General features: G+C 38.0%; 1 protein-coding gene across 13 annotated transcripts in view; it reads left to right on the plus strand.

Annotated features, from left to right (window-relative positions):
* MECOM (MDS1 and EVI1 complex locus) overlaps positions 1 to 24235 on the plus strand; it is a 109179-nt gene extending 84944 nt beyond the window's left edge. For all 13 annotated transcript variants that reach the window (XM_089508893.1, XM_089508894.1, XM_089508895.1 and 10 more), the window contains 7 exons: positions 3680 to 3846; positions 7836 to 7913; positions 12378 to 12547; positions 13616 to 13745; positions 18621 to 18857; positions 21062 to 21248; positions 22529 to 24235. In XM_089508893.1, the coding sequence (XP_089365019.1) occupies positions 3680 to 3846; positions 7836 to 7913; positions 12378 to 12547; positions 13616 to 13745; positions 18621 to 18857; positions 21062 to 21248; positions 22529 to 22663 (1104 nt within the window). In that variant the 3' untranslated portion in view covers positions 22664 to 24235. The remainder of the gene's footprint in view (positions 1 to 3679; positions 3847 to 7835; positions 7914 to 12377; positions 12548 to 13615; positions 13746 to 18620; positions 18858 to 21061; positions 21249 to 22528) is intronic.
* Positions 24236 to 26039: the final 1804 nt, after the last annotated feature.

Consider the following 26039-nt stretch of genomic DNA (forward strand, 5'->3'; position numbering starts at 1 on the left):
GTGTAGCTTGACATGGATGGAGTTATGTGGCAGTTATACACCACCACCACATTAATGAACTGTGATGTTATGCAGTCAAATGCACAACCATGTATGTGCGTCTACAACTGAATCCATGCACCACATGCAAACATGTACAGTGATACCACATTCCAAACTCTGCTCAACAACCTTGAACTAAATAGAGCTGTTCTGAATCAGATGAAAATGTGCAGCCATTTCCATAGGGGAAGTTCTGCACACATTAGATACCAATAGAATTCTAGCAAAATCACTGCATATATAATAGCATGGGTCCAGCCTATATGAAAGACCACCTCTCCCTATATAAATTTGCCAAGGTCTCAGAGGAGGGTTTTCTTTCAGCCCCTCCACCATCTCAGGCTCATCTGTTGAGAATATGGGAGAAATTCTATTCTGTGGTGCTCCCACCCTGTGGAATTCCCTTCCACAAGAGGCTAGGCTGGTCCCTTCCCTAGACCTCTTTTCATCACAGGCAAAGATCTTTTGGTTTAAACAGGCTTTTAATGAGTAACTGGTAGTTCAAAGCCTTTTTATGGGATGGGTGTTCTATTTTTAACCATTTTATGTTTTTGAATGTGATAAGTTTCAACTGTTTCGATTTTCATTCTTTGATGTTACCTCATCTTGTTTTACATCTGTGAATCACTTTGGGTCTTACATCAGGAGAAAGGTGGCATATAAATGTAATGAATAGATGATTGAATAAATGAATGATTGGCATCTGAAATAATAAACTGATATTGGAAACCATTACATTAGAATTATTCCTCTGGTATACAGCACACAATCATAGACATCATCAGATGAATAATACAGATGTCTGTGTTGTTGTTGTTGTTATGTTTATTTATACCCCACCTTCCTCACCATTACAATTAAACAGTACAAACAATTAAAAACATTACATTATTAAAATTTAAAATTTAATGTTGGTCTTATCTTTAGCACTTTGGTGCAACTAAATATGGTTGACATACAGCATATAATAGTCTTGTTCTATTGGGTTGGAAAGGGGCAGGCAGTATAGTCAGTGAGCTTTATCTCATTTGCCTTGCGTAACTCTTGAACTAAAATCCCATGTGTATCTTGCTGAGCATACAGAGCTCCTCCATGAATGGACTTCCCATTAACTTCAGAGGACAGTGCTTCTTTGTGAGAAAACTGTTGTAAAAGGAACGAAGACTCCCCAATGTCCATTAGTGTTCCTTACACTTATTTAAGGAAAGAAGTAAGGAAGAAGAAAAGCTTCTGTTCTTGTGATATGCAAATCTTACCAGATATTAACAGCTAGGAAAAAAGTACCTTGGATTTAGTTAAGTGAGATCATCAGAACTGATTTTCACTGGGCAAAGTGACATCTAGATAATAGGATGGAGGGCCAACATCTTTATATGTAGTGGCAACTCTTCTTCTTAGGAAATTGTAATTATATGAGCAAGTAGAAATTCAGTGACAGCCTCCATACGATAGACTGCAAAATGCTTAAGCAAACTGAAAGTGTGAAGGAGAGGGAAAGGGATAATAAGGTATAAGCTACTATTTTTGTTACTGCTATGTAAATTGACCTAATGCTGGTTAAATATTTATAATTAGTGGCTGAAATTCTTCATGGGGTACACAGCTATGAAGATTTTCATATCTGGCTGAATCACTGATAAAATATCCCTGAAATGTCTCTCAATTGTGGAGGAAGCAAGTGTGTCTGAACACCTGGTGGGCTTCCTCAATCATCATGCAATCATTGCTCCCTCTAGTGTCCCTGAATAATCTCAAGGGGAGCAGATTTTCTATGAACGCAAACTTCGAGCGATGATTGCATGATGATTGAGGAAGTGCACCAGGTTTCAGACACACGTACTTCCTCCACAATTGAGGTATATTTCAGGGATGTTTTATCAGCGATTCAGCCAGGTATGATAATCTTTTATGAAGCAGTGGTACATGTACTGGTAATCTCTCATTAAGTTTCTGTAATACATTCTACTTGTGGTTACCCTTATACCAAGTTCGGAAGCTTCAATTGGTTCAAAATGCAGCAGCAAGATTGGTCACCAGTACATCTAGGTTTGACCATATAACACCAGTGTTGAACTCTCTTCACTGGCTGCCAATTAGCTTCCGGGCGCAGTATAAGGTGTTTGTTAATACCTTTAAAGCCCTACATGGCTCAAGCCCGAGTTACTTGCAGGAACGCCTCTCCCTACACAATCTGCCCCGCACACTTAGAACATCTGGGAAGTATTTATTGGAACATCATAACACTAGGTTAATGACAACTTCCCACAGGGAGTTTACTGCTGTTGTTCCAAAATTATGGAATAGCCTACCGGAAGAGATCTATCTTATCACTACCTTAGAGGCCTTTAAGAAGGCACTCAAAACGGATCTCTTCCGGCGGGCTTATCCACCGGACTCCATATAAAAGGTTATGACGATTGCTTCACTCCTGACTATGATTGTTGGCTATTGATGAATTGTTATTTTAGATAACTAATAGGAATGTTGGTTAATTCATTATTAGTGTTTTATTGATTGTATTTTGTATTATTGTATCATTTTTACTGATGTAATCCCATCTAGATCCTTGGCAGAGGCAGGAAATATTAATAAACATTATTATTATTATTAGTAGTAGTAGTAGTAGTAGTATTCTATGAGACTATGATATGCTTCCTAATTTGACCTCTACAAAACACATCATATAAGCCAGGCAGCCATACCAGCCAAGAGGTTTTGAAGTACTGGGCATTGTGGGTCCTGAAGGGTGGGACACTAAAGAATGATCTATTCAGCCCCCTCCTGCTAATGAGCCAGAATGATCTGTTGGGTTCTGTCACAATTGCTCATCGTAGTAATTCTCACTGGCCGAAGGTGGCTGCATATGTCATCTTTCATTACCCACTTGCAAGCACCCCAGAACTCCTTGATGGGTGTGGCTGTCTGCTGTCTAAGGTGGGTTTCAAGGAGCATTTCTGGTCATCGCAATAGTGCACAGGATACCAGCTGATATTTTTATCTGTGTTTTCTATTGTATAGTTGTAATAAGTCATTGTGTTTTGTAAACAAATTAATTTTGTTAAAATTATGGCCTTTGGCTAACAGTGCAGTCTGTGTATATGGTTTGGAAATAGCTAACACAACTGCATTTCCTAGCTTTCTTTGGTGATATCATGACAATTAAATTATCTTTGATTCAATATATGCTGTTAATATTCTCTGTATTAGAATAAACCACAGCCTGGAAAAGGTCTAAAGATTAGTTGTGGTTATTGCACTGGTAGAAATTATTTTATGGTCTACCCTTTTCCAGCTAAAACTGTTCAATGTTTCCAACTAGATATGATACATAGTTTTTTGTGGGTTTTTTGGGCTATGTGGTCATGTTCTAGAGGAATTTCTTCCTGATGTTTTGCCAGCATCTGTGGCTGGCATGATGCCAGCCACAGATGCTGGCGAAACATCAGGAAGAAAATCCTCTAGAACATGACCACATAGCCCAAAAAACCCACAAAAAACTATGGATGCCGGCCATGAAAGCCTTCAACTTCACATTAGAGATGATACACTTTCTAAAGTGGTGCCTCTTTACTGACCTTCAGCTGCTCTAGCATAAGAATATCTCCAATGGAACATGTTTTTCCCTGCCTTCTTACAGATGTCAGCTATAGAAAACATGGCTGAAAAGCTTGAGAGCTTTAGTGCCCTGAAACCAGACGCCAGTGACCTCATACAATCCGTCCCTTCCATGTTCAATTTCAGAGCCCCTCCCAGCACTCTGCCGGAGAACCTTCTGCGAAAGGGCAAGGAACGCTATACTTGCAGGTAAATTCCCCAAGCTAATCACTTGCATCAGGCTCTCTTAACATCTCTATTCTTTTGCAAGCCACTGTTATTTACTTTAAAAATTACTTGAGTTTTTAATGATTAATAGGGATTATGGTGGGTCACTCACATTTTAAAAGGCTCTGTATTCAGCAAGACATGGGCATAGTGTTTGATTTTGTGTTTGCTCAAAATTACAGGAGAAATTTGTTCTACATTACGGAGAGTTTGATAAATGAGGCCAAAACATTACATACACAGGCTTGTTCCAAAATTTCCTCATCACCTTTATATTAATGCATGTTTTCCCCCACTCATATTTTTTTTTTCTGATCATGAACAACAAGACTGTTTTCCCTGGGTCTTTCCTTTGATAATGCCAGAAGGGAAATTTCTCAGGATCTGTGAGTGATTAGGAGATGTATGTGTGTATGTATGCTTTATTTTTTAAAAAATGAAGTCGTCACTGCAGGTATTTGGCTGAAATCAACATCTTCTTAAAGAAATCAATGGAAGTCTTGTCTCAGAGTTGGATGAAGCACAGAGACATCTGTGGTTTTTCAGGTCCTAAGTGGATTGCTATTTGTTCAACTCAAAAGGAGCCTTTTTGTTGACCTCTGTATTTGGTGAATTTCACACATCATTATGGCCCAAATTTAAATATGAAAATTTGTCAGAATTTAAATAGTGAATATTTGGGTAACACTTTTGACAAATCGCACAATTCCTATCTACCCACATCTAGGATAGTTTTCAGCCTTATTTTTCAATTTTTTTTTAAATGGAAGGATAAATAATTTTATACATAGCACATGGACACACATGCAGGCTTTTGAAAACTAAAAGGAATAGTACAGAATATAGTTCACTTAGAAATACTCCGCCATAGTGGAGTCCTTTTCAGATATAAGTATATTTACCTTAAGTACAAAATTAACTAGACCATAAACAGCTTATAATCTGTTCTGGTCATTTTTATTTTTTTATTAATCTTCTTTTGAGGAAGAGGAACGACTGTGTAAAAAAAAAGGAACCTATCCAGAGTTACAGCTATGGTAGCAGAAAGAGGAGAATTGTCCCTCTTATTCCAAATGAATATTCCTCCTCCTCCTCCTCTTGCTGCTCCTTATTTTATTCAGTTGCATCCCATTTTTCTCCCAAGTTGGTTAACAACAAGGACTCAAGGTGGCAAACATTTTAAAAAAACTATACAGATTTAAAAACTATATAGAAACTTTATTTTATTTATTTATTGCAGTTATATCCTGCTTTTCTCCCAAAATGGGATTCAAGGCAGATTTCAATAGTTGTAAAAACAATAATAGCTAAAACATTGATTATAAAATTAAAATAGAATTAAAATAGTGTTATTAAAATATGGTTAAAAACAAATTTAAAAATTTAAACATATTTACAATATGATTTCATTTAAAGATTTGAAAAAGAGAGAACACCACATTACACACTCAGCCACTACAACTCCATCATTAACATTTAAAAAATGATAAAAAATATAAATAAAAAGTTCATTAAAATCAATTAAACAATTTGCAAATTTAAAAAATTAAACATGAAAACATTAGAATTTCTTAAACAATTACACAAGCCATAAAACTGTGAAGCACATCATTAAATTTTACCCCTCACAATTTCGAAAAACCTGGTGATACAAGAACACTTTCAGTTGCTTCCAGAAGGAGAACAAGGAGCCAAAATGAAATGGTTAAATATATAGGTGAAATGAGACCCATTTCTTCCTTGTATATTGAACAGACTAACATGGCTGTTTTTCTAAATTTCAAAACATGGCTCTTTATTAAAGCCTTTGGGTTCTAATGATTCTTCCCAAATCTGTACATAGAAAAATGATAGGGGACAAAGTCCTATGAGTTACAGTATACGAGGGTAAAAAATGTTTATTTCTTTAAAAGCTTTTAAAGAAATAAAGAGTTTTTGACCAGTATGTGGAACTTTGTCTTTCATTCTTCCTCTGGGAATACGTGCTTTTCAGTTTTTTACTTCGTTCACATCTGTACATGCACAGATTGTTTTCAAGTGTTTCAACTTGTTTTAAACTGTGGCGAGCAAAGTGTCAGATACTAGTGGATTGCAGATCCCATGAAGGTCAGCCAACATAGCCAATAGTGAGGACTGTTGGGAGTTATGATCTAGCAACATTTAGAGAGCCATATTTCATCTCCAGCTCTTCTAAATTGGTTACATTAACACAGCTTTAGACCATTTAAATGATCCTTTACTGGTTTTTTTTTTTAATTGCTTAAACGTATTTAAATTGATTTTTTGTCTATGCCACTCTGGGATCTTCTGAGAAGATATAATTATGTAAATAAATAAGCAAATGATTTAAAGAAATTAAGAAAACCCCATGATCCTTAGGAGTGCCACAAATGACAAATGACTGGAAAGCACACAAAACAACAAATGGCAAACATTTTTTTTTATTGCAAGTAGTAATTTTGTCATTGTTTGAGAGGTAAACCTCACAAACGGTATCTTAAATTGGTGTTGATGGAGTTGTTCTTCCCACCCTCCAATTATTTTAGAGAGAGAAAAATGCAGGGGGGGAATTGAAGACAGAGAAAATGTCTGCGAAGTGTACTTTATCCAAAGTCTCCACATTTTTGCTTTAGAGTAAAAAATCAAACAAATTGAAGTTATCTGCACAGTTTAGCCATAGAAGAATATCCATTACCACAAATAAAAGGTGTGAAACATTTGTAGGTCCCCCAGTGCAACAGCATTGTCTCCTAGGCTGTAACACACAAGGAAAATGCTAATATATGGTTGTTTGTTTACCTAAGGATAAGAAATAAACTTCAAGCTGGAGGCTGATGGTTAAGATATAAAAGAAGATGAAAATCTCCCATATTTCTTTTAAATGTGCCTCTGTGGGAACATCTGAAGAATAGGCAAAGGCTGAAGTTTCTGTCTGAATGATGCAGCAAGGATTTTAAAAAAAATATTATCTGGTCAGGCTGTCTCCATGCCACATGCTGAGGGCAGCACTGTAGCATTCTTTAGCAAGGCCAAGTCACCACAAAGTAACTCTGCTCTGTCCAGATCATATGGTACATACAGCATTTGCTACACACGGAATTTGCTAATTCTCAGTTTCCCCCAATACAATAAACACCTTATCTTCATAAGAAATGTATATTTCATATTCATAAGAAATATTAAAAAATGTGAATTTGACCAAATGAAATAATGGTTTATCTGTTAAAAAACTAATATTTAAACAGAGGAATAATTATCTAAAAATGCATTAAGGGTTTCTATTCTGGATGCATATTTTATGGGAATTGGCCTAGATTTGGAAGAATAACCTGCCTTTGCTATTTTCGATTTGCTTTCTTTGTTATTTCAAATTGCTATTTATATCTGTATCTCGTTTTCAGAATGCCAGTGTTTGAGTTTGATAACTGGCATATCAATTTATCTGATCTTTCTGAAAACATGTCAGCTACTTCCAAAGCCCACCATTATAGAAGCATACCTTGATGGATTAGGTCTCTTGAATTGTGTCTAGTCTGATCTTCAGTGGGAGGAACGATGCCACATTTGCTGACACTGTGAATAAGCTAAACAATTTAAAACCTGTTTCCATCAAGTCAAGATTCTAAGCTTTTGTTAAAAGATTTTCCCCCTCCAGAAAGATTCAGCTGGAGAAGTGACAAAGTGAATAAATATAGTAAGTCTGGGTAAACATTAAAATGAAAGTCTGCTCCCATACATGGCTTATGGGTGGAATGGCAAATCAAAACATCACTATCTTATTCCATAAGGTTTTCATTCAATATATTTCATTCAATATATGCCATTGAATAGGTTGTTTTCAGAAAGATTTAAATACCAAAAAAATAGTTCCATTCAAGACTGGGTTGAAGTTAAAGCGATGCATATGAGTTCTTTATGTAACTTAATGCAAAACATTAAAGCCATCCTTGTAAACCACCTTCTAATGACAGATACTGTGGCAAGATTTTTCCAAGATCTGCAAATCTTACTCGTCATCTGAGGACGCACACTGGAGAACAGCCTTACAGGTACAAGAGGGATCTATTTTGGGGGTAGTACTCTCAGGATTATTATATCAGCCTTTCACTAACAAATAGATTTACCTGTAACTAATAAAAATAAAATAAAATCCTGGTAGAACTAATATTACTGATTGTATTATAGTTCCTAAAATCCCTCAGTCACCATAGTTGTTAATTGGGGGATTCTGGGAGCTATGATCCAAAAAACTAACTTTTCCAAGCTCTGGGTTTTCGAATGGACTACATAAAGCACAACTTGTAATACTTTGTAATAAATATGTAAAGAAACTTCAGCATCCCTGTGGACACTAACAAGACTTATGGCCCTTTTATGCTGCCTTCTGGGTGAAATGGGAGCACTGTGTTTACATGCTGCATGCTTCCAAGCCAACACAGGGGTGGCTTCCAGGCGTTCCAACAGCATGGCATTTATATGCCACACACTGCCATTGCACCTTAAAGCTGGCTTCTGGCCACAGTGAGGCTGAAAAGCTGGCTTTTTGCTAGCCCAAAAAGGTGCAGTTTGAAGCCATCTATTTTGCTCCATACTCTCCCAAATACTGCAAGTGAAATCAGCAAAATTCCATAGACTAAGTATTCATGGTATTTTAAAACATGGGTTGATGTCTCTGATTTAGAGTTGCCAACGAACAGCTTGTCTGAAGGATGGAGCTGGATGGGGACATGTGGCCAGACTAGACATGATATTGAATGTTTCTTTGTATTTCACCTGCAGTTTTTTTCTAGGTATATAGCATCAACTGGATTTATTATAATTATTAAGACTGGAGCAGGTATAGAGGGTGCACATGTGCCTGTGTATTCTTTCAAACGGAGACAGCAGCTTAAGAGAATGGATTTCTGTGAACAGGAAAGGAAGTGGCTCACTTCCCCCTTCCAATCTATTCTAGAATATAGATGTCAGTCAATTCCAAATTCCATTGTTATGGCAGGAGGAGCAGCTTAATTCTGGGATGGCTGAACAGAAGTAATTTAATAGTGCTTTGATATGTCTACTAAATTTTAACCAAGGTCTGATAAAAAAATATATTTAGTAATAAAAGTGAGATTTTTCACTTTATTTGAAAATGGGATTCCAAAAAAACAAATAATAATTTGGATTGTGTGTATCAAATCTGGTTTTAGTACCTATTTCTGACTGCATACGTGCTGTATTTTGTTTATTTCCATTATTCCTTTATAAGGTGTGTTCAGTAACTGCAAGGATTTTCTGTCCTATTATTCTCTTCTCAAGCATGCCTAGCTAGTTCTAATCTCATTCCTTGGTGCTTTTAACCCACTTCTCTACTGGTCCGTTCCACTGATCTCTATGGGACTTAACTGAGAGAGCCCTTAAGGTTATGGCCCATGGGATCAATTTATATACTGAAATGAGAAAAGAATTTTAATTGTACAAAATGGAACTTTCACTTAATGAAATCAATAGGAAGGTACTCAGCTCATGTTCTAACAAAACAAGCACAAATTTTACGGCTTGAGAAGAGTAGAAAAGCTCATTGTTTGGGACAGATTTTTTCCCCTCTTTCAGTGTTGAATTTATTTGGGAAGTGAGCTTGCATGTAATTTAATTCCTGTTTTAAGAGGTATCTTGAAACATGTTATGCTCTTCCACTGCATAACAGCCAGAAACAATTAGCAGTGTCATGCATAATTTCTTCCCTGAATAATTGACTTAGCACACAATGTAACAGACATGTTTTGAAGTCTGCGAGAAATAGTTTGGGTGGGTGGGAGGGTGATGGTGGTGAAGACAGTTGGCCAGCTGCCAGCCAGAGAATTTGGAATAGTTATAGGATGTCTTAGTAATGGCTTAGAGGGCAATGCTCTAAAGGCTTCAGGGACTTCAAATTACTACAGAGTATGAAAATTGATGCCTCTGGTACCAGAGTGATAGACTAAACTACTTGTGTTGGCACCATATTAAAGATGTGGATTGTTTATTTCTGTGTTTGCGAAGATAACTGAATTTCCTCCAGGATTAGCAATTGAGCAAGCTAATTCCTCAAGAAAAGATTTTATCACACAATGTAATTTTGAAGAGGGAGGAAAGTGGCCTTTCTACCTTATTTAAGCCTTAGAAGCAATTTGTTTCATGTTTTCCTTCTTCTCAAAATGCTTAATTATACTGCACAGGCAACAGCATGAAACAATAGGCTTCAGCTGCTTGCTTTTTACACTATATCAGCTTTGGCACAATACTTTTTAACATCTAGGTATGGACTATCCTATGTTATGTGTTGTTCACTTTGAAATAGTGAATTTGTCCATATAGCTAAAGATCCCATTGTATATGCCAAAGCGTATGATATAGGGTAGGGTGTTGCTGGTGGGGTAAGTTGACGTCTTTGGTGGTCCCTTAATTTTTCCATGTTCAGAATCAGTTTTCCACATATGTCTCCCTGCTGTCAAGTCTGAGATATGTCAAGCTCTCATAAAGAGAAAAGCATATATTCAGTTTTTGACGAGATGGAAAATGAAAAGGAAGTATCAGTTGTGAACTCTGTTCTTCCTGGTCATTACGATATCTAAAATAGCTTTCTGAGAACTTGTACCTACCATTATCCATGCAGCAATTGGTTCAGTTTCTTTAATAATATAGAATCTTTCCATACACCAGAGACTAGAAACAAAATTTACATTGTTAATAAATCAATACATTTATAATGAGGCCTTTCTAAAGAGGGACCAAAGGGGACCACTCAAGGCACTGAAGTCTTTGTGCAGCTGAAGGATAAAATAAAAATGAAGTGTACAAAAATAATGGAAATGTTTTTGAGAAACATTTTTGGATTCCTATATGTTCATAAAATGTTCCTGTACTTTCCCCTTTTTTCATCTGCACATCTTAAGATCTCTTCCAGAACTGTATAGTGGCTCTAAACCCCACCTAAAAGGATTTCCTTTTTGTACTTTCCAAATGGTGGACCCATTGTGTGCAGGTTTGTGGGCAGTGTCTGGTGACAGTTCTGTTCCTTGGTATCTGCCAAGCATTAGAGGTGTTGGGAGAGCCCTTCCCCAGATTAGCTATAAGAAACATTAGCTGAAGCCAGGAGCAGGGCCTAAGTGATAGATATCAAATTAAGTCCTGTCTGCATGTGCCAAATAAAACATTCTCCCCCACCCCAACCTTTTCGGCAGGGAGTCTGAATGACACATACCCCAAATCCTGGTTCTGATGCAAACAGTCCAGACAATGTCCAGCTTGTTCAGCACCAGAACTGGGGTATACCTCCCCTTATAACAAATCCATTTTTAAACAATATTTGCTCTGGATCTTCCTTGACGATCCAGCACTGTCCATTACAACACTGTGCGGCTGTTTACAATACATACTGCTTTGTCACCTGGCACAGCCACCACTAGCAAGAGTTGCTCACTCTGAGGACAGAACAAGGTGCCCAACCATGTGATTGAAGCTGGGCACCTCATTCTGACTACAGAGCAAATGATTCACCCGTGGTAGTGGCTGCAGTGGGTGTCACAGTGGAACGCCCGTGTAAACATCCACCCAGCATCAGAATGAAGGGCAAGGTAAAGAGTATGTTGGGGCAGCTCTGGGTCCAGAATACTTTGGGCTGCCCCCGGAATATTCGGGCCAATGTAGACACCATCTAGAAGGTCTTCAGTTTACTGCTCTAGTATGGATCCTGGTACTGTCAGGCACCTGGATGCTCTTCTCTTCTGGCTACCTAAGCTCCCTCTCTATAGCCCTGTTTATTTGATTGGTCTGTCTTTGCTAGCCATGCATTGATAGGATTGAGCCATATATTGATGGGATTGAGGAGGACAATGCATGCCTTTCTGAGTCATGACTTTTGTTTGGGGGCATATTGGGCATAAGGCAGGAGCAGGTAGAGTTTTTCATTCCATACATGGCATGTTTGGCATTCTTTTAAGTGACCTAGGGAGTGGGGTTCACTAAGCAACAGCTCAGATGAGGGGCAGACTTACTCCCTGTTATGGGAGCAAACCATGTTCACACTGAAGTGAGGGTTCTGCTGCAGCAGACCATCTCCTATGGTCTCCTGCACATTGGCAGATATGGGCATCATTTGGCAGGTGGACCAGCTGATGAAATGGTTCTCTCTCTCACACAGGACCAAAATTCTATTTGCACTGTAACCAATAAAACTGCTGCCTGATAGATGAACACAGCTGGACACAACTATTTTACCTGCATATGGTGCTTAGATACTCAGACACATTATTGGATTGCATTAGCAAAACCTTACATGGTAGAGATAAATAGACAAAAAACTAGTATAATAACAGTATGAATGATTCTACCAAAGAGTCATTGCACATCATTATTTAATCCCATAAATATTATAATTATTTAAAAGATACATTTGTGGCTCAAAATATCTTGTATGACACCGATGAATGTTACCATTTTTGTTCTAGCTATATTTTTCTTATATAGCCTACATGTTTTATATTTGTTTTTAGATGCAAGTACTGCGACCGATCTTTTAGTATATCATCTAACCTGCAGAGACATGTTCGTAACATCCATAATAAGGAGAAGCCCTTTAAATGTCATTTATGTGACAGGTGCTTTGGCCAGCAAACCAATTTAGACAGACATCTCAAAAAACATGAGAATGGCAACATGTCAGGTATGTAACGATATTCCCTTTATATAATAAAATGAAATTTATGAATTCAGCCAAGTCCAGGAGACTATTATTAATCTGTAGAATTCTCTCATCCTAGTACAGTCTCCTTCCAATTGTAGGGAATTATAGATAAGAATACCATGGTTTGAAACAGATTTTTACATGGACATGACTGAACTCTTAAATGCATATCAGAAATCAAATCAAAATCCTATCCTTAGATTTTGATCTATAAGAACTATTATCCAAATATTTCAGTTTTAACACAACCATTTTCACTGTTATGCATGAAGATAGCTTGCAGCACACATGGATATTTGACTTCACTGATTAACTGGATTGTATCCTTGTATATTGTTGCTTTGGCAGATGAAGATGGTCATCTTTTTCAAAACTAATATTCAGAAATATAGATATAGATATATGTCCGCCAAAGCACCAACATATTTTCCAACTGTTGAGAAACCTCGGCAAGAAGAATCCTGGATTCACAATAGTTCAGGATTTATTCTGCACAAAATTTGCACATGGTTGTTTTGTGCAGAAAACAGTATTGTGTGTACAGAGAATAATATTTCTGTGCAGAAATGTTATTTCCTGCACAGAAAATGCTGTACATGGAAATTTATTCATATGGAATAGGAAATAACCACATAGAAAGTAATCACATAGAAAGTAGCATTTCCTGTATTGGAAGCAACATTTGCATAGAGATATTGTTTTCTGCACAGATAATGTTTCTTTCTGTTTAAAACAACATATGTGAATTTTGTACAGAATAAGTTCCAAATTGCAAATAGGCTTTGAAAATGGTGCAGTTTTTGTAGGTTCTCTTGCAGTTTGAAGAAAATTGTGAAAGTTATTTGTTACTTCCTTTGAGAAGAAACTTAGAGAAGAATTAAATCCATAAATGAGTGACAAAATAAAGTGCGACACAACTCGTAAATATGTGACAAAATCCCTGTAGTAGATAGATTGACTAATTGGTTGAAGTATACATGTGACTGAAAAACTTTCTTTTCTTTTGCTTTGTTTTCTTTCCTTTTCTTTTTTTCCTTTTCTGTAAAGGTACTGCTACGTCTTCACCTCACTCTGAACTTGAAAGCACAGGTGCTATCCTAGATGACAAAGAGGATTCATACTTCACAGAAATTCGGAATTTCATTGGAAACAGCAATCACAACAATTCAGAAGAAAGGTATGAGCCAACCTGTGTGTTAAATAATTGGATTAATTTTAGCTTTTTTACTTCTAAAGACTTTTAAAAGTCTTACTTTGCCACCTCACTTTCCCTAAAAAATATTTCAGAATCAAGATATAGTTCCTTTACTGGATTTAACTGGAGACATGAGCTGTTTTGATTGGGGTCTGATTACACAATCTTCTGGATTGTGCCCATTACATACAAGAAAAGCAGGTTTGCATTCCAGTTGTAATATTGCAATCCCTAAGCCAAGTTAGTTAACTCATAACATTTCATCAACCCACCTTTTACAGTTTTTAAACAAGCAGAGCAATGACACTTAAGCCTTTTGTTGTGTTTTCTACACTGCCAAAGCAATATAGTGAGATGGCATGTTCACAAAATCCTTTTGAAAACATAGCTTGGATCTCCTGGTAATTAGCAAAGTAAAATGTGCTGATGTTAACATATGCAGAGTTAGCAGGTCAAAATAGTGTTCAATTCAAACTACAAATCTGGTGTTTTGACCAGAAATGTCCCATATATCATCAAGTTTCAACCATTTAAACTTCAGCAGTATCAGCAATATGTGTTTGACCTAGCACAAGGGAAGTTTACATTTCTCCAAAGTGGGAGGGGTTGGGGCTGAAATAACTAAGTCCCTTGTAGTGCTTGGCTGCCATATGAGCTTCTGAGTGTTTGGGCAGTGCTTCCCATTCAAGGTTTTGCACCAAGTGTGTGTGTGTGTGTGTGTGTGTGTGTGTGTTGTATGAGATCAAACAGCGAATTTAAGAACTAGGAGCTGCTCTGTACCATTTATGTGGGATGTTGGTTACATGTATAGGGGGGTCTGCTCAACAAAGCCTGAGTTTATCACCTTCAAGTCGGGAATGCCATGTCAGGAAAACTTCTCATGCACAAATATACTTAATAGAAGAGGAATGTCAGTCTCTGCCAACATTGCTGGAGAAGGGAATAAATCTTTAAAGGACAGTAGTGTCTTGAAAAACAAAATTCCAGAACTGAAGCCCTTATGACACTATCAGAATGAGGCATGGATTGGCCTATATTCTAAGAATATAGATGGTAAGGGTGCAATTCTAATGAAGCTTAACATAATAGATGGATATAAGACTATGTATACCCCAGTAAGAAAGAAAGTAAATCCCATGCATGTTAAATATTACACAACTATAAATTACCAAAAACCCTTCATACATGAAGACTGCTGATCAAGAGCACACAGATACAAGGTGAACATTACACATATTGGGGGGGGGGGGGGGCAGAAAGACATTATGAACCATCAATTAATCAAATCTAGAGGATTCCTTAAGAAATATATCTTAAAAAGTTCAAAGAATAGTTCTTAATGTTCAATATGCTGAAGTGAATGTAGTGAGACAATATTACTGAAATCCACCAAAAGTCTTGTTCATTAGCCCATTAGCAGAAATGCTAGAACCAAAATGAAAAGTAGCTATGTAAATTGCTGTTGTGGTAGTACAGTGGGCCCTCCCCTTATGCGGGGATCCATTAAGGGGAAATCCACGTGTGCTGGAGCCCCATTAAAAGTAATGGGGCTCGCACCCATGACGCACAGTGGCACAGCAGCATGAGCGCGTGCCCCATTACTTCTTCTGGGGTGCACGAGGGGCTTTTCCAGCATGGCTTTCAGCATATGCTGAAAGCTGCATAAAACGTGCCTGTGTAAAACACGGGCGTGCTGTAATTCAAATCTGTAGATTTGTAAGACTCGTAAGCTTAAATCATAGAATCATAAGTCATGACTAATGACTTACAATCTAGTTTTCTGTTAAATATATGCACCACAAAATTGTGCCTTGTTGGGTTATCAATCAATACAAGGTTCAAGAGAACACGTCTGTCTCTTTTTTACTTTGCATTTTCAGCAATATTACATTAAATGTAACCATAACCTTTCCACAGACCTGTAGCCTTACATGCAGCTTATGTAGCAGGTCAAAATGTAGTTTAAAAGATACCATCATACCTCTTTCATTTGTTTGCTTTCTTCTTTGAAGGGCAGAAATTGCATACTGCTTTGACTTTACCCTTTTCATATTTCCAACTCATTTTCATCCTGGGGTCAAAACTAGTAGGCACATATTCATGAAGGCAGATGTTTATACACTACATACATATTCAGATTTTCTTCTTGCTTGCTTGTCATGGGTTAGGCTTTTTCACATCTGGTCTCAACATGTCCTCAGATAGGAAATCTAGAAGAAGAAAAAGTTGATGGGTCATCCAGTGTTTCCTTTTGACATTCAGCACTTTAGACTACTTTTGATAGATATTTCATACTTTGCAAATTGCCACATATGAAAAATGTAATTAGTAAAATTTTTTTAATCATATGGCTTTGATTAGTTTGATTTGAATCCAAGTCATTTACACTTCAAAAAGGCTTCATCTAGCATAGTTTCCAATTTGTCAATCCCTGTTTTCATATAAATGTCCAAGGCACAACTATCAGCACAACTAAATAAAAGTTGTCAAAGATACCCATCAGCATGATAATAGCTGGTTTTGTAATATTCTTTACAAGACTGTTTTCTTATAATTAATGGATGCTGTACTCCAGTACTTCTCAGATTATTTGATGTAGAGGATCAGCAATTCCCCCCCCCCCCGCCCCCAAAGTGCCTGGTACTGGCATCATATTTTTGTCCATTGGCTACAATTGTTTGTTTCTTTCCTGGATAGTTACCAGGAACTGACACCCAGTGGTTCAGGGACAAACAGATTGAGTAACACGGATACATTCTTTAATAATAACTGTTTCTTTTGTATTTCTTTTTATTTCTGTAACATAAAAGAAAGAATAAAGCTATACTGACAAAATAGATGTACAAGGTGTGTGGAGTTGTCTTTTTTACATGACCCAAACGTTTATGGATAGTGCTGCATGGTTTGGAAAATGATAGGAGATTTTCTGGAGTGGTTCCATCCTGTTTAGCCAAACAGATAGTTTATTGGAAAATCTAAAGTCAATCAGATGACAAATGAAATTCCCTTGTATTTAGAAATGGATAATTTGACTCTAGAGACTGGGTTGGGTAGACCTGGCAACTTCTGGTGAACTAGAACATGTGGTTATGTGTTTGGTCTGCCTTTATTATAACTTTTTAAATTCAATCAAAGCTCATCTCCATTTAAAATTACAGAGAATGATTCACAAAACCAAATGGAACTAAACTTTTTGGTGTGGAGTAATAAACAATGGCAAGGATTCACAGGATTGTTTCTCCATCACAAAGATAATTTGTTGCCAGGGTTGATAAACATTTTGGCCACATGGAAACATTCAGTGAATTGAGAAGCTATCCTGGCGTCCACTACAACATGGCTGCCATAAGAGAGTGAGCATGGCTAATAATAAAGGACAAATAAATTGTACTAAAGTCTGAGCATAAACCGAGGAGGTGGTGTGTGTCAAACTCTTTAAAAAATCTTTTTAAAAACTCTTCTGTTCCCAATGTCTTGTCTCTGACTGCTACCTCCCACCATCACCTTTCAGGTTCTTCTCTTCTTCTCTTCAATACAAACACATGAAAAATAATACTGACTTTCAGGATCCTTCTGAAATCTTATATCTACTGCTAAATTTATTCTCTCTCTCTCTCTCTCTCTCTCTCACACACACACACACACACACACACACACTCCTTTGAAAGATATTAGTCCACAAGCTATCCACACTCCAGTTTGCCAGGTTTCTTTCAGTTGCATCTTCTTGACCAGAACTGTCTTCCCCCTGTTTTCTCTAGCTTACAAGTTTCCCTGATCACTTGGGAGGCTTCTCTAAGTCCCATACTCCACTTCTTAGCACCCCCCCCCCAGCTCTCTCTAGCCCTTTCTTGCTCTATTAGTCCTCTATAGAGGAAAACAGACAGCAGGGATGAAATCTCACTTTTGCTTTCTCCCCCTCCCCCCTACAAACTGTCATCCTGCATCTGCCTGCCATCTCCATTTCCTAAGAATGTATATGAGCCCAATGTGTAGCCTGGAGGCATCTGTGGGAAATGAAGATGGCAGAGGCCACAGGCTCCCACATTGTCTGAAGCAATCCAGCTGCTGATAAGAAAACATGACAATCTTTAAAAAAAACAAAATGGGGCATAGAAAGGATCCCTCGGTGGATGTCTAGAAAGGTGTCTATTGGCACTACTTTGCCTGTCTCCCAACATTTCTGAGTAAGTATGCTTAAGCCAACTGATTTCATTTTGAAGACACAACATAAAAAATATTTAGCGCCCATATCACAAAGCATATTGGCTCAGGTTGTAGATTTGGGTGGAAATCCTTCATATAAATAGGTTTGTCATGTGATGTGTGTGTGTATGTGCCTGTGTGTAAAATACTCTTTGTATTTATGATATTTGTAGTTTACGTTTTCCAAAAGAACTTCAGGGTATTATTTATAATGGCTGTTCCATGTTATTCTTACAATCAGACTGCGAGATAGGTAATGCTCTACATACAGGCTCGACTGTGAGGTGAGCTACTCTCCGCTGCTGTTAAGAATGTTTCCCTATTCATTGGGAGCCAGTTGACCATCTGAATAATTTTCCATTTAAGCTAATAGGGAACATGTTAGTATTTTTACTTTCAAGACTAATGAAATGTAGTATATTTAAAACTTAGGCATATTATTGAGAAAAGTTTCTTCACAAACCAATTGGGCTGTGAATTGAATTTCAGAAGAGTACTGGCAACTTGGATGGAATAGTATTGATTTTAATTATAGTAGAATTATGACCCATGTGATTGTCAAGACATAATGAAGAAAACAAAGATCCTGTTTCTGCAACTGCCTACAGCTGATTCTGTGTTGACTTATATATGTGTTTTTGTGTTTTAAAGGATGAATGGAAGCCACTTTAAAGATGAAAAGGCTCTGGTGGCAAGCCAGAACTCAGAGTTGTTGGAAGATGAAGAGGCAGAGGATGAAGTAATGATGGATGAGGAAGATGAAGAAAGTGAGATAACAGGGAAGCCAGTTAAAGAGCTTGCGACAAGCAACGTTTGTGAAGAGGGCACTGAGGGCAATTATGAAGAAGGAAATGTGTTGGAAATTAATTGCAAATCTTCTCCTGGCAGGTAGATACTTCCCTCAGTCATAGAGCAAATATATTGAAAAATAAAGGCCATAACATTTCAGAAAGCATTCAAACAGCATTATATGTAGGAGAAGAAGCATTGTCCAAGAATTTTAAATCTCTCCATGGTATTACAAACTCAGGACATAGTCACTCTTTTTTCACCTCTACCCAATTATGCCATCTTAAATGTCAGGAGGTGTCCCATGCAATGTCAACTTTTTTCCCTGTTCTTTATCACTCCCACATTAGTCCAGACTTTCCATCATTACATACTTTGGGTGTACAATATAGCTCTATCACCTTCTCAAGTCCGGAGTATCAATGTACCAGAGCTTGGGAATGGTGAAGAACAACATATCAGATAGGCAGCTGTGCTCAGTGTTGCATGGTGTGTCATTGAATTGAATGAAAGTGCTTCAAAAATGCTCTTCAGAGTTTAGGGACAGCCACTACAAAGGTTGTTATCCATGTTCCCATCAGACATGTCTGTGAAGGTGGTGGAACCAAGAGAAGGTCCTACCCCAAATATCTGAGAGCTTGGGAAAGTTTGTATGGGAAGATATGTACCTTCAGAAAGAATGTATGAGAGATGCCAGTCTGGCAAAATACAAAAAGAATAAAGTGAGTAAACAGAGATGTGGAGGACAGTAAAAAGAGCAAAGACTCAGATTATGATGTCCTGATCAAATTTTGCCAGTGAGTCTAGACAAGGTCCATTCTGAGATTTTACAGAATACTTATATCTAGCTTTTTCACCACTTACCGGGGCGAGTCAGCTCCACCAAATAAGATCAGTTTACAAATACAAAATGCAGTAATACACACTATTGACCACCTACACTTGCTATTCAGGGGAAAGTCAGTCCCGCCAAACAAGACCAGTACACAGAACTGGAGAGAAATGGCCGCACTATTTATTGATTACAGCTGCAGTTAGTTGGTACATGCATGGGATCAGATCCGGGCATTGGCCAGCCTGCCTGCTGTCCGATGAGACCAAATCTCCAGCCTCCACCAGAAAATGGAAGTGGAGCAATGGGGGGGGGGGGGGGGGCTAGCCTGACTGGGAGTACTCCCCGGTGATGAACCCCTGCCTTCAATTGAGTGGGGGTGACAGAAATGTATCAGCTCCCCACCTGGGCTGCCCATTACTGCTACACCCCCCATCCCAGGTCCCATAATGCCTGCCCTTGTCTGTACTCTGTTCAGGGTACTGCTAGCCATCCCGGATCCAATCCCATGCTCCATCCCCATAGTGTAACAAAAGCAACAGAGAGGACAACCCAACAACAGGGAGGGAGGATGGAAAGGTGCCTGGAGAGAACTGGCCCAGGGTGTCCAGGCATGCAGCAAATTATGCCTCTCTTGCTGACATGGTTGAAGACTTACCGGCTGTAGTCTTCCATCAGGTTGGCTTACAGTCAACCAGTGGGGTTCGGACAGGCAGCTCATGCCCTATTGGATCAACCCAGCAGGCTCCTGCCCCTTCCCAGGGCCACAAAGACTCCTGGGAAGAAGAAACCCCAGATGGCAGCCACTACCTGCTGCATGGCTGAGTCCCTCTGCCCCAGATCACAAAAACAGCCGCAGGTAAATGCTGCAGCCTCACCATACAAGGTTACATATACAATATGTAACAATATACGATGTTACAATGATAAAGAAACAGGAAGAAGGAATGAGTATAAAATAATAATAATAATAATAATAATAATAATAATAATAATAGGATTTATTTATATGCCGCTCAATTACTGGGAATCCAGGCAGCTATAAAATACGCTATAAAAGCTTTTGTAGCAGAACGGTGGTAAATACAATAGAAGTTACAACTTCTAGGATTTAGCCATGTGCTACTTCTGATAATAAAGATTAGAAATAGAGAAATCATTGTGCAATTAATGTAGTTTCCAAGAGGTGAGATCTAGAGAAAGTTAGCCATATTTTAGTTTAACTGAAATCAGTGGAACCAACCCCCTGCCCCAATAAATCCAAACATAGCTAAGAATTTAGAGCCATTAATATTTTTTCAAAAAAAGAAAGAAAGAGCCCTGCCTAACATTATCTGGGTTTTCCTGATTTTTACTAATACAAGGAAGGATCAGACATGTTTCACTTACAAATATAGTTTAAACAGAAAACAAAATCAGTGATCTCCTATTTCAAAGTGCTAAGCATAACTATCTTGGAACTTGTTTACAGGTATAAGGAGGATGAGTTTAATAAAACTGGACTTTCTGCTTTGGACCACATAAGGCACTTCACTGATAGCCTCAAAGTGAGGAAAATAGAAGAAAATCAGTTCAGTGAAGCTGAACTGACATCATTCAGCACTTCTCATCTACCAGAAGACTTAAAGCCACCACTGCATCGCAAGTCCAAATCCCAGGTAAAATCTGTTCCCTCCCCTTGGAGAATACAAACAAAAGTATCTATTCCATACCTCTAATCAGAATGCCACCTTGATCTTTTTGGCTTTTTGGACTACTGCAGAAATGAACCTGAATTTCCCTCTATCTGTTTTAATTTATGTAAACTACCTTGAGCCACAGCCACAGCAAAGACTGAAAAGATGGGATATCAATCAACAGGAGCTACTACAACAGTCCCAATTAGAGTTGACTTACTAAGTTACCACTGCATTAGTGGGGCTACTCTAGTATACAGCATTTAGGTGATTTGAGATGATGGGGGTATCTTAATTGTAGTGAAAAGATCAGGAGGAGGTCATGGGACTGCAGAATACAACAGCAGTTCAGCATGATATAGCACTGTTGGATGTGATGTTGTCTTTCCTCCAGGATTTGAATTCCTTTTGAGAACCTGGTTTAAAAACTTGGTTAAGAGGGGCATTCCTAATCCATTTCAAATTCAGAACCTCTTGTGGGGGGAAGTATCACTAACCATAGTTAACACTCAGTGGCACCAGACTCTGAACAGAAAGCACTGGGGCCCCCAGGAGCAGCCACTGCTTAGGGACAGTGCTGTGGCCTCTGCAGCACTGCCCCCTGTTCTGGGTCTGGTGCAGTTGCTGGGTGAGGGAAAAAAGGAGGCAATGCCTTTTCTTGCTTGCCCAGCAACTGCACCAGTACCACCAGGTGTACACCCTCCCCTGGGGTGCGATCTGAACCCCCCTCACTACCCTATTGATGCCTATGTTAAAACTGGTACTGATGGAAAGCCTAATCTTACTTAAAATGCAACTTATTTTTGCACTTTGTACTCAGTTTGCAGCAATTGAGGTAAGCTGAGGACAAAGGGGGGATGTCAGAAGAGAAGAGAGAAACTGGATCATTTTATAAGCATCTGAAAAAAGTGAGGCAACAGATGGTTAATTGGGACTGTCTTTGCCAAATCAAGATGGTTAAAGGGCATATCACCAGTGTTGCTAGATATCTAGTACCAGGGAGCCCTGGTAGTGCAGTAATTAAAAGCAGGTACTGCAACCACAATGTTGTGAGTTCAATTCCTGCAGGGCTCTAGGTTGACTCAGCCTTCCATCCTTCTATAGGTCAGTAAAATGAGTACCCAGTTTGTTGGGAGCAATTGGCTAACACATTGTAAGCTGCTTAGAGAGTTATTAGTTCACTGTAAAGCGGTATAGAAATGTAATGTGCTATTGCTATTACTATATCTAATTTCAACTTCTCTTTTCTTCTTTGACTTTAGGCCTATGCTATGATGCTCTCACTTTCTGACAAGGACTCTCTCCACTCTGCATCCCACAATTCCTCCAGTATGTGGCACAGTATGGCAAGAGCCGCTGCAGAATCTGGTGCCATCCAGTCTATTAGTCATGTATGACACCATCAAATGTAACTGGCTTGGGACCAAGTCCAAACTAGCAACATGGCTCTTTGCTAGAAGACTATATAAAAAGACTGCAGAGCAGAATGCCTTAGAAATCGAACAGGTCACATTTAAAGTCAGGTGACCTTAAACTGAATGATTTGAAAGAAGAAGAAAAAACTATTTATTCTCAATCTTTTGTTTTGCACAGCAAAGGCAGCTGCTGACATTCTGAGGATCAATGAGACTTTCAAAATACATGGATCAAATGGACCTTGATGGGGAATATGTGTCTTCCATCCCACCTACTTTGGGAGGGATTTGTAGGTTAAGACTTTTATTGCTACACACAAACACACACGAGCACTCCATTAAACTAAAATAAAATTGTGTTCCTTTAGTCAGTTGGTTTTTGTTTTGTTTCAGTATAGAGTAATTGGCAGAAGAATGAGAAACAATTGCTCTTCTGTAGAAATCCTCTTCATTTATACTTTATTCATTTGAAACCATTGAAGGAAGACAACAGTTCCCTTGAATGTACATCAGTCGTTAACCTAGAACCTTATAATAAGGAATATCTTGCCCTCTCCTTAATTTTTGCTTCCTGAACTGAATTGTAAAATTAAAAAATAAGAGAACCACAATAATGTTAAGACATCTGTGTATATTGTAAAGAAAAACTGGGAGAGTTAAGCAATCTGAGAAGGTGAGTCTTTCAACATATTACTTGCAAATAACCACCATCATCTAACATACCACTATAGTTCAATGTTTCCCTGATCAATGTAATAACATTTTAATTTTAGACAATCATGTCACTGTTTTGGTTGTTTTGTTTTATTTTGTTGATGTCATTCATTTGTCGCTCTTAATTTCTTTTTTTGGTGTTGTGTGTACCATGTATTTATTTTTTGGCAAATTGTTTGTGGATTAAGTAAAAAAGCACTCTTGCTAAATGTAGCACTGTTCGTATGAAATTAATAGCACTGTTCAGTTCCCCCCATCATTTTTCTGGGCACCCATGGACTTCAAAAGAGAAAAAAAGGGAGGTTAACTGATCTGCATATATGAGCGTGCAAACAGTGTTTGGGAAAAAAAATTCTTACATTCCTCTTTTACTATTGTTTATTTTTTCATGTTACTGAAACTAAATAATGAATAGAAGTGATTTAGATTTTTTTTTGTAATACAGCAAAATGATTCAAATGTATAAAGCATTCTAATTTTTTCTTCATGAAAGCATGATTCTTCTGATTAAAAGAAAAAAGAAAAAGAAAACTGTACCCAATATTTTATGCTGGTTGTCTGCAAGCTTGTGTGATGTTTTGTTCATGTTAATCCTATTTGTAAAATGAAGTGTTCCAGACTTATGTTTAAAAGGAAAAAAACCCCAATAAATAAACAATGAACTGTATTTGGTTGTTTTACGGGCAGGGAAAGGGAGGGGTGGGAATTTTGCCCTTTTGGAGAGGGACCAGATTTTATTTTCCTTTTGTTTATTATCTCATTTTGAAATAACCAGCAACTCAAGGTACTTTCTTTAAATGCTTTGTACAATGTAACTGTTATGCATTTCAGTACATTACTATGGGAGGATCAAATTTAAAAAATAAAATAAAGGATTACAAAAAATGAAGTGATTATTTTCATGGGTGGTTGCTGTTTCGCTATAGAGTGGATTCACCTGTGATTTTAATTTTTCAACAGCTTTTTTTGGAGAAATAACAACACAAGACAGGAATTCTTCTTTTGCGAAAGGAAGAAAATTCACACTTGTTTTGGCCCAATAGTTCTTGAGTTGGGCATTGTCCATTCAACATTTGTAAATACAAGACATAGACTGGATGTTGTTGTGTGCCTTCAAGTTGTTTCTGAATATTGGCAACCTTAAGGTGAATCTATCATGGGGTTTTCATGGCAAGATTTGTTCAGAGGAGAGTTGTTGTGCAATTTCCCTAAGGCCAACCAGTGCATTTCCATGGCTGAGGGGGGATTTGAGCACTCCAGAGTCATAGGTCCAAAATACACTGCAGAAATAATCCCGTTTGAGACCACTTTAAACACCCTGGCTCAGTGCTAAAGAATCCTGGGAACTAGCTTATTTTGGCACCAGAGCTCTCTGACAGAGCAAGGTAGATGTTGCACAAAACTACAAATCCCAGAATTTCATAGTATTGTGCCATGGCTGTTAAAGTGGTATCAAACTGGATTATTTGTGCTGTGAGAATGCAGCATAGGCAATTGATTCCATTGCCAAACTGTTCTTACTGTCAAGATGTTCCTTCTAATGTTTAACCATTAGACTTGGTCCTACTCTCTGGGGCATCAGAGAACAGGCCTCCCTCCTCCTCTCTGTGACCGTCCTTGAAGTATTTAAGGAGAGCAATCCTATTACTCTTAACTAAGCCGAACATGTGCATTTCCTTTAACTTTTCATCATATGTTTTGTTCTCCATACCTCTTATCATCGTTGTTGCCCTTCTCTGAACCTGCTTCAACTTGTCCATATCCTTCTTAACATGAAGTGCCCAGAACTGAATTCACTAGTCCAGATGAGACCTGAGCAGCACTGAATATAGCAGGACTATTTCCTTCCACTTGGAAATGATGCTGCTATTAATGTGGGATAAAATAGTATTCCCCTTTTTTGCTGCACGGCTCATGTTTACGAATTATAGCTCATGTTCAAGAATAATCCAAAGGTCCTTTTCTCATGTAGTACTGTGGAACCATGTTTCCCCTATCCTATATCTGTGCATTTGCTTTTTGTGGCCTCATTAATAGATCAGTGATGGTTGCCTTTGTCTCTATTAAATTTCATTTTATTGATTTTTGCCCAGTTTTCTAGTTTATCTAGGTCTTTTTGAATTCTGTTCCTATTTTCCAATCTGTTAGCTACCCCTCCCAGTTATCAGTCATCCGCAAAGTTGATAAGGATTCCCCATCATCTATGTCACTGATAAAAAAAAAAAATTGGACTAATGGCCATAGAATAGAATCCTGAGGCACTCCACTCAAGATCACCTTCTTTTAAAGGTGGCTTGAAGTTTGAATCTCATACATCGGTTAAACTTTTTGAGCATGGTTTTCCAACCAGTTATGGATCCATCTGACAGTTTTATTCCACATTTAGATGGCTAATCAAAATATTATAGGGGACCTTATCAAATGACTTTCTGAAATCCAGATAAATTACATCCACAGCACTCCCACCATCTACTAAATTAGTGGCCTGATTGCCTTTCTCCAGTCTTTTGGCACCTCACCTGTTCTTCAAGATTTCTCAAAAATGATGGCAAGGGGTTCAGGGAGTACATCAACAAGTTCCTTCAGTACTTTGGGATGCAGTTCATCTGGCCCTACAGACTTGAACTTGTTTAGTTTAATTAGG

Source organism: Sceloporus occidentalis, unplaced genomic scaffold (assembly GCF_023333645.1).
Source record: "Sceloporus occidentalis isolate IW3139 unplaced genomic scaffold, rSceOcc1.0.p SCAF_2, whole genome shotgun sequence".
Lineage (NCBI taxonomy): Eukaryota > Metazoa > Chordata > Lepidosauria > Squamata > Phrynosomatidae > Sceloporus > Sceloporus occidentalis.